Source organism: Panulirus ornatus, chromosome 66, assembly GCF_036320965.1.
Source record: "Panulirus ornatus isolate Po-2019 chromosome 66, ASM3632096v1, whole genome shotgun sequence".
NCBI classification, from domain to species: domain Eukaryota; kingdom Metazoa; phylum Arthropoda; class Malacostraca; order Decapoda; family Palinuridae; genus Panulirus; species Panulirus ornatus.
In genome coordinates, this window is record NC_092289.1 from 4,733,947 (window position 1) to 4,743,946 (window position 10,000).

General features: G+C 53.1%; 1 protein-coding gene across 5 annotated transcripts in view; it reads left to right on the forward strand.

The window, feature by feature from the left end:
• The window catches only part of Pur-alpha (Purine-rich binding protein-alpha), a 451,808-nt gene that overhangs the window by 245,852 nt on the left and 195,956 nt on the right, over positions 1 to 10,000 (forward strand). For 2 of the 5 annotated variants that reach the window (XM_071658306.1, XM_071658307.1), the window contains exon 2: positions 1,457 to 2,704. The exons of the other annotated variants lie outside the window; for them this stretch is intronic. In XM_071658306.1, the coding sequence (XP_071514407.1) occupies positions 1,747 to 2,704 (958 nt within the window). In that variant the 5' untranslated portion in view covers positions 1,457 to 1,746. The remainder of the gene's footprint in view (positions 1 to 1,456; positions 2,705 to 10,000) is intronic. 5 annotated transcript variants of the gene reach the window in all.

Here is a 10,000-nt window from a genome sequence, read left to right on the forward strand (position 1 = left end):
AGGCGGGGTAGTGTCACCCAGAACATTAGCACTGGTGGTAGAGTGGGGGAGGAGGAGTCCCGGCATTGTGTAGGGGGTTAGGGAGGGGGGGGGGAGACGCAAGGCACCAGGAGTTTGGAGTGTGACATCATGAATAGATTGTGGGAGGAGAGGACACGGTGTAGCAACCTTGTCAGTTGGGGGTTGGCGCCGGGCATCGAAGGCCGAGTGCTTTACATCGGTCCCCCTCGCTGCTGCTGTAACGCCACGTCATTTATTGAAATGGCTTTATCGGTCCAAGTAGCAAACGTGGGCGCGTCAGGGCTGTGACCGTGGGTGTGGTGAGTGGTGCCCATGTTGTGTTTGAAGGTGCGTGTTGTAGGAGGGACGGAGGACACATGAGTAACAAGTGCGGCACCCGGGCCACGGCCCTGCGTGCCTCCAACACTGAATCACTCGCTCATTCACAGCTTCCAACCCCCCCCCCCCCCCCCCCCCCCCCCTGCCTCCTCTGGCCAAGGTTCGGTCACCCAGTAGGCGTGTGGCCACCCACCCTCTGTCTATCTGTGGCCCGTCCCCGGGGCCAAAGCAGGGTCAGGCATCACGTTGACGGATGCCGTGGACGATTTTGTAGGATGCTGACAGTTAAAAGATTTGTGTGTGTCCCGCTGGTCCGTGTAAGCGAGCTTGGCGAACCATAGGGGCCGCAGGGTCATCCTGGTGTCCCGCTGGTCCGTGTAGGCGAGCTTGGCGAACCACAGGGCCCGCAGGGTCATCCTGGTGTCCCGCTGGTCCGTGTAGGTGAGTTTGGCGAACCACAGGGCCCACAGGGTCATCCTGGTGTCCCGCTGGTCCGTGTAGGCGAGCTTGGCGAACCACAGGGGCCGCGCGCGGGCATCTTTCATCTGCGTAATGTTGGCGGTGGCGGCAGCGTGATGACGTGTGAGTCCCGTGTGTGTGTGGTGATGTTAATCTTGGTTGATGTCGTCAGTAGGTAGTGTGGCGGCGGTGGGTCGGCCTTCACTGTCCTACGAACATCACCTCACTGGTGGATGCGACACGTCACGCGTCATGCGATCCCTGGCCCCGCAACACGCTAGGCTTAAACACTGCTTGATCACCACAGCATGTTGGGTCATGCAGCCATACGCGGTTTATCAAGAGAAATGTCAAGAAGTGTAGTATCATGTGCCGTGGCCTCCGGCGTGCCTGGGGCATGAGGTGGCCAGGTTGCCCTCGCCCCTCCCCCGCCCACGTCTCCCCCACCCACCACCGGAAGTTTGGAATGCCATACGTTAGACGATAGCCACTTTGAGAAGAGCATTTGTGCCGGCTACTGGAATGTTCGCGGGTGGCACCGTGCCACACCTACTGCCAACCTGCTCCCGCGTTTTATTTGTAGTTCTTATACCTTCGTCAACATCGCCAACCTCACCGCTTCTTCTTGTCTTATTTGATGTCATTTCTTCCCTTACAGCGAATTCTTATCGAGTGAAGTGTCCGTACGACAGACTCTTAATGGAAGTTTCAGTACAGTGTTGATATAGACGGTTGAGGAAGTAACGAGTAGCGAGAGAGCTCTTGGAAAACGTTGTTGGTGGTAGCTACAGTGTGTGTAGCATGTGTCTGGTGCTACTGTAGTGGTGTAGTGCAGACTATGTTGTGGCGTGAGCCGGCTACTGATCCAGCCTAACGCTTCCCCGCTACCCCCCTACTGTCTCTGGGCCGACCCGACCTTGCTACTCCAGCCTCAAGTACCCCGCTACCATGCAGGACGTGCGTCACGCCACCGAGGGGGAGGCCGCTCCCGTCGTCGGCATGATGGCAGCAGCACCGACGGAGGAGCCTCAGGCCGAGGCACAGGCACAACCTGCCCAGCCGGGTGAGGAGGAGTCTTCCCCACCTCCCGTCACGTTAGAGTCTCCCTCCCCGGTAGTGATGAAGGAGACTTCTCTCCCAGCGCCCAGCACCGGGAAGAGCTGGGCAGCACCGGCCCCGCCGGAGCCTTACGGGGAGGTGACCGAGGTGGCCTCAGGGCCACCCGAGCCACTCACGGTCCACCCGCCCCCTCACCACACGGGGGCCAATGGCACTCTTGATGTCTCACCAAAGGAATCCATTCATGAGTCCTCAGAAGCGGCAGAGTCGGGGCCAGAAGGACAGACGGGCGCGCCCTTGGAGTCTAGTCAAGGGTCGAGCACGAGACCATCCCCGGAGGAGCCACCGCCAGCCCACCACAACCCAAGGCCCTACCACAACCCCTTGCCTCGGCCACCGGGCCACCAAGGTCCTCCCTTGAGACACCCGCCCCATCAAGGTCCACCCATGGCCCGACCTCCGTTGCACGGCGCGCCCATGGGGCCACCGGTGCCTCAGATGCCACCCATGATGGCAGCACGTCAGATGCCACGCATGGGATACAGACCGCCACACCCTGGCCCTCCCATGGTGCTGCCTCCGCCCCAGCCTCCTTCCCAGAGACATCCCGTCCTGCCGGTCGTCCCTCCGCCGCCGCTACATACCCTGCCGCCCCCTCACCCTCTACCGCCAGAGGAACGTCCTCCTCACGAGGAAGAGGTACCAGTGTACGAGGCCGAGGGGGCGACAGGTTACCAGGCTGAGGGTACGGTATCGTACCGGGGCCAGGTCCGCCACCAGCGGCGCCAACCGGGGCCACTGCGTATATCCAAGTGGGTCAACCCTATCCCTCCAGACCCTGACGATGGTAAGTAGTACAGTACAGTCTCCTCCTCCTCCTCCTCCTCCTGTGATCACCTGCCGTCATCATGTTGCCTCACCAGCGGGCCGGACCATACATGCAGTCACAGCGTGTATGGCCCCCAGCTCTTGTCTTGAACACCTGCAGAAGGTCTTCAAGATACTCCGATTGTGGGTTTAGGGCTTGACGTTGACGGCCCTAATGACCCCGGCAGTTGATGGCCTGAAACCCAATTGAGCAACACACACACACACACACACACACGCACACACACACACACACACACACACACACACACACACACACACACTAAAATCCTTATATAGCTTTCTGTAAAAAAAAAAAATGTCTCCTGTGATTGGAATAGCAAACTGTAGAGCAACAAGACATCGTCTGCATGAATAGCACAGCGTACGTATACAATTTGTATGCTTCCGCGCGCATGCGTCTGAGGGAGTTTATGCAAGAGCACGTTTGTGTGTGGGTGGCTGTTTGTGTGTGTGTGTGTGTGTGTGTGTGTGTGTGCGTAATGGTGCGTGAGCGTAATTCTGAATTTGTATTAGGTCGTGTGTGTGTGTGTGTGTGTGTGTGTGTGTGTGTGTGTGTGTGTGTGTTTGAAGCATGAGGATGGTGAGATATATAAGGGGAGGAGGTTATTGTGAGGGCGGAGCGTAGGCTGAGGTGTGGGCGGTTGCCGTGGGAAAAATTTGGCGGCATTACCGTTGTGTGTAAAGGTCACTTGTAAACATGGCAGGTGTATTGTGGAGGTCGGGATGTATGGTAGCCAGGGGAGTGTGTGGGGCCACGCTACCACACCTGGCCTACTACCACACGCTACCTCACCTGGCCTACTACCACGCGCTACCAAACCTGGCCTACTACCACGCGCTACCTCACCTGGCCTACTACCACGCGCTACCACACCTGGCCTACTACCACACGCTACCTCACTTGGCATACTACCACACGCTACCTCACTTGGCCTACTACCACGCGCTACCAAACCTGGCCTACTACCACACGCTACCTCACTTGGCATACTACCACACGCTACCTCACTTGGCCTACTACCACGCGCTACCACACCTGGCCTACTACCACACGCTACCTCACGCTACAGCATGAAATGGGTCGTGTATGGGGTTAACATCGAGTTGTGTATGGGATGAACATGAGTGGTGTATGGAGGTGAACATGAGTGGTGTATGGGGTGAACATGAGTGGTGTATGGAGGTGAACATGAGTGGTGTATGGGGTGAACATGAGTGGTGTATGGGGTGAACATGGGTGGTGTATGAGGTGAACATGAGTATGGTACTGGGTGAACAAGAGTATTGTCGGGTGAACATGAATATTTTATTCAGAGAACATGAGAGTGCATGGGATGAATGTGATTAGTGGAAGGTAAACATGACAATAGTATGGGATTAGTATGAGTGTAGTAAATGGTGGATATGATTGGTATGTGAACTTGAGTGTGGTATGAACATTATTGTGGTATGGAGAAAAAAAAAACTGGGCTAGATATGGGCTGAACATGAGTATTTTGTATGAATATGATATGGTGAACATGAGTGTTATGGGACAAACGTGTGTGTTATGTGAATATGAGTGGTATAGGCTGTAGGGTAAACGAGTGTGGATTGGGATGAACATGACTAGTAGAATATGAATGTGATGTGTGGTGATCGTGAATGGCATAGGGGAACACATAACATAGGTTTTACATGGTGAATGTGAGGTGAACATGAGTGTTGTAGGATGACTATAATTGATATGTGTTGGTGAATATGATTGATATGGTTTGGTCATGAGTGAGGTATGTGGTGAAGGTGAATGGTATTGGGCGAACATGAATGGTTTACTGGTGAACTTAAGTGAAGTGTTGTGGTATTAGGAGAATATGAGTGTTGTACTTGATGAACATGTTTCAGGTGTAGCATGCGTGTGACGAGTGATGAATATGAGTGTGTTATAGGGTGAATATGACAACGTGCGTGGTAAAAATGAACTTGTTGAAATATGAGGTTAATATGATGCAGGATGAACATGACTAATGTGAACATGAAAGTCGTATGGGTTGGACAAGAATATGGCGTCAGGTGAACATGAGTCTGGAATCATATGAACATGATTGTGGTATGGTGTGAACGTGAGCATGGTAAAGGTGAACACAAGTGTGATATGGCATGAATATGAATTTATATGAAGTTGAATACGTGTGGTATAGGGTGAACATGAGTGGCATGGGGTGAGCAAAGAGGTCTCTGGTAAAGTGGGGTGAATATGATGGGTATGGATTGGGTATGATGAGTGATGAGTGCATGCTAGGTTTGATGAGTGTAGGGAGCTTGAGGTCAGTGAGTAAACTCAAGTGGATGTTCGTTATATGAGTGGTGTTGAGTACGTATGAGTGGTATTGAGTGAGTATCAGTGGTATTGAGTGAGTATGAGTGGTGTTGAGTACGTATGAATGGTGTTGAGTACGTATGAGTGGTGTTGAGTGAGTATGAGGCTGGTACGGTGAATATGTAGGGTGATTGCATGGCGAGTGTGGTAGGTTTGGGGGGTGAGTATGAGACGTGTTGGGTGAATGTGAGTGGTAGGATGAGGATGTAGGGTGATTGTTTGACGAGTGTGGTAGGTGAGGGTGTTTGTGATGGTAGTAGGGTGTTTGTGTGAGCAGTGTGGTAGGGGTAGGGTGATTGTGTGAGCATTGTGGTAGGGATAGGGTGGTTGTGAGAAGCAGAGTGGTAGGGGTAGGGTGGTTGTGTGAGCATTGTGGTAGGGGTAGGGTGGTTGTATGAGCATTGTGGTAGGGGTAGGGTGGTTGTGAGAAGCAGTGTGGTAGGGTGATTGTGTGAGCAATGTGGTGGGTTAGGGTGGTTGTGTGAGCAATGTGGTGGGTTAAGGTGGTTGTGTGAGCAGTGTGGTGGGTTAAGGTGGTTGTGTGAGCAGTGTGGTAAGGGTAGGTTGGTTGTGAGAAGCATTGTGGTAGGGGTAAGGTGGCTGTGTGAGCAGTCGGTTGGCTGTGTGAGCAGTGTGGTGGGTTGGGTTGAGTATGTGGTGTGGCATGAAATGTTTCCTGTTGTGTTGGGTGGGTCGGGCGTGTTCCCTCTGAGGTATGGCTAGACGTTCCGTGAAGGGCACATGGGTTACACCATGCTGCTTACCTGCTGGGTCATGGGGACTGACCCCTGACTTACCTGCTGGGTTATGGGGACTGACCCTGACTTACCTGCTGGGTCATGGGGACTGACCCCTGACTTACCTGCTGGGTTATGGGGACTGACCCCTGACTTACCTGCTGGGTTATGGGGACTGACCCCTGACTTACCTGCTGGGTCATGGGGACTGACCCCTGACTTACCTGCTGGGTTATGGGGACTGACCCTGACTTACCTGCTGGATCATGGGGACTGACCCCTGACTTACCTGCTGGGTTATGGGGACTGACCCCTGACTTACCTGCTGGGTTATGGGGACTGACCCCTGACTTACCTGCTGGGTCATGGGGACTGACCCCTGACTTACCTGCTGGGTTATGGGGACTGACCCTGACTTACCTGCTGGATCATGGGGACTGACCCCTGACTTACCTGCTGGGTTATGGGGACTGACCCCTGACTTACCTGCTGGGTTATGGGGACTGACCCCTTACTTACCTGCTGGGTCATGGGGACTGACCCCTGACTTACCTGCTGGGTTATGGGGACTGACCCTGACTTACCTGCTGGATCATGGGGACTGACCCCTGACTTACCTGCTGGGTTATGGGGACTGACCCCTGACTTACCTGCTGGGTCATGGGGACTGACCCCTTACTTACCTGCTGGGTTATGGGGACTGACCCCTGACTTACCTGCTGGGTTATGGGGACTGACCCCTTACTTACCTGCTGGGTTATGGGGACTGACCCCTGACTTACCTGCTGGGTCATGGGGACTGACCCTGACTTACCTGCTGGGTCATGGGGACTGACCCTGACTTACCTGCTGGGTTATGGGGACTGACCCCTGACTTACCTGCTGGGTTATGGGGACTGACCCCTTACTTACCTGCTGGGTTATGGGTACTGAAGATAGTACATTTGGGCAGCTTTACCTGCCTTGGGGGGGTAAGTAGGCCAGTGCCGTACAGTACCTACTGGTGAGTGTCTTGGTGACCTGTGTGACAGTAGTGCCTGCAGCGCGGGGGGGAGGGGGGATAATTACCCTCCGTGTGGTGTTTTGTACCATCGTTTGTGTGGTGGGGTGTGGCAGACTGTGTGGCGCCTCATCACAAGGCCACGGATGCAGTCCAACCATACTACCCCCACCTGACTACAGTAGAACTGAGGGGTCTGGCTCCTTCACCAGGGGCTTCGGCTGGGTAGATAACGCCCTTGTGAGCGCTTACACACACACCACCGTGTGGGTAACCTCTCCCCTCTACCACTCCCCTCACACACACACACACACACACACACACACACACACACGGGCTTCCGTGGTGTAGTGGTTAACGTCACTGGCCATTATTTACATATCCCCCCCCCCTTCTGGTTATAGTCCCAGGAGCGTCAGTTGGCCCACACCCAACCCAGGTGTTCGTCTTCCCCACGGGGCTAGGCGATACATGGGCACCTGGCTTAGGCTGGTGTATGTGTGTGTGTGTGTGTGTGTGTGTGTGTGTGTACACATAGGAGTATAGTAGACATGGGTCATATGCAGAGTTAAAGAGACTGGCCGGTACAAGCGTAACACACAAACAGTAATCAGATACACACACACACACACACACACACACACACACACACACACACACACACACACACACACACACACACACACAAACACTCACACACACACACCCACACACACAGGTGTAAAACTCTCTTCCCGTAACATACACGTAGGTAATTACACATTTACCAAGTTATAATTTCGGGGTAGATGACAGAAGGTTTAGGTAGTAATGTGTCTATTAAAGTGAGTTATGTTGGTTCTGTAAATAATGTGGAGTCTTTACTGTAATGTGAAATATAGGAAATAGAATTGATTTAGTGTGTGTCATTAGTAATTTTGGTCTAGTTAGATATACTAAGGCAGTAGGTGTGTGTCAGTCATAAAGGGTAAACTGTGGTATAGAGCCTAGTTGTGCCAGTCATAAAGAATAAGCTGTGGTATAGAGCCTAGTGAATCAAGTCATAAAGGATAAGCTGTGGTATAGAGCCGAGTAGAACCTTACGTCTGGTCAGTAGTGAGAGATGGTGTGTGACCCGGTGGTGAGGTACCCGCCAGCACCAGATGCTCCCGGGGCACGCACCTCGCCTGGCCGTGTTGACGTTGCCCGACCGCTCTCCTACGAGAGTGGCATCTTCCCTCGTCTTTCCTGGGATGAGACGTGGCACGTTGTTGGACGTTCAGTGTAAATCTCTGTTGTTTTGGGAAGTAGTTCACGTCGTATATGACGTCAACTCCTTTTTTTTTTTTTCCACTCACAAGAACTTGATTTGGGAAGTGTGACCCAGCGTGACAGAGAGCTCCGGGTGTGTGTGTTTGTGTGTGTGTGTGTGTGTGTGTGGCTGTAATGTTCAGAAATACAGGTGTAAGCATTGGCGCGCCCACCGGCTTCACTTGACCCATTGCTGTACCTACACAAAGAGAAAAGAAAATTGGCGCCAGTTGCCTTATCAAGTTACTTAGCGCCAAATACCAAAGTTTGTATTTGTGTGTTTTTTGCAGAAATTGGACACGGGTTGTGGGCGTGCGGTTGTGTGGACGTGAACGGTGTTTTGATCACCTTCACTGATCAATGGCGCTCCCAACAAGTGCTATTTTTTGTAGTAATCCTGGAAAATGTGTGACCGTGTTTTAATGGAATAATTATATAGGTCGAAGTTATTACCCGCACAGATATAATTGATGTAATTGTATGAGGTTCACAGGCTCATGTCTGTGTTTGGAAGGAGGCGGGAAGATAAAGGGATGGTATCTCATGGGGTGTGTGTGTTGCTGGCAAGGACTTCTTGAGTACGGAGGAAAATGTCATCATTCGTAAAGAAACGAGAAAGTTAAGTTTGTGTAATCTTAAGACGACGTACTTGACGAAGGCATGCAACATGTTCTGCTGGTGATGACCCGATTATAATTGTTGTCCTTCTAGCATTCCTCACCCACCTGACATTGTCTTCATGTAAGCTTCAACTAAGATACATAGTTACGTATACGAATATATATATATATATATATATATATATATATATATATATATATATATATAGTATTGTGTTTGTAATGAGTGAGGAGGATGAGGAATGAGGAGACGATTGTCAGGGTTAGTGCGGGAGGGAGGAGGGGCCTGGGTGAGGTTCACTGCCACTTGATCCACTCACAATATCCAGAGCCCATGGCGGGTCCGGTCGGTCCATGTCTTTACCACCGAGTCTTCAGGACACGTTTGTAATTCCATGTCTAGCTGCAGGATCCTCCCTGGGATGAGGCTGTTCATGACGCCATTGTAGCCCGCGTAATTAACACGTCAAGTGACGCCTCTCTCTCTGTACATAAGGGAACATAAAGTTTTGCCTCATTGCTCGGGATTGGGTTGTGCGTAGAATGGTGTTGGTGCGTGAGCGAGCGGGAGGGTGCGTCGTTTACGGCGGAGCGGCGGGGACTAAGGGGCGGTGCATTGACGGACCCACCGCCGCCGCCGCCAGCCACCATCCCCCCCTTCTCCCCCTCTTTTCCCCCCCCCCTACCTCCCTCCCGCTTCCCTCAGAGCGCGACGCGCGCGCCACCACCACGGGACTCGTTGGAGCGTGTCGTTAGCTCCACCTGCCATGGTCGGTTCCCGACATCCCTCACCGCTGCACTCCCTTATTACCAACCCTCCTCAACCCCTATACTGATCAAGTAAACATTAATGCAGTAATTACGAATAGAGGGGAGTCACTCTGGTACGACATGACCGCCTAGTGGCCGATAGCAATGATGCAGAAAATGGCAGAAGCAGCGGGAGCGCATAAGAAGTTGCCTTCATTTTGTGCATGGCGGCGAGTGGTGTGTGTGTGTGTGTGTGGTGTGTGGCGGGCTATGCGTGAGGGGAGGAGGAGTAGTAGTGCCCCCATGAAGTAGCAGCAGGGTTCGTACCCCCCGTGCCTGCCTCCCACTCACAAGGAGCGGGAGGAAGCGGCGTCTAGCCTGTGTCTAGACGCAGCCGCGTCCCGTCCCCTCCCTCCTGCCACCCGTCCCACGCCTGCTCCCGGCCCCTCCCCCACCAGCAGCACCAGAGCGACCGACCGACCCCTCGTTCTTGCCG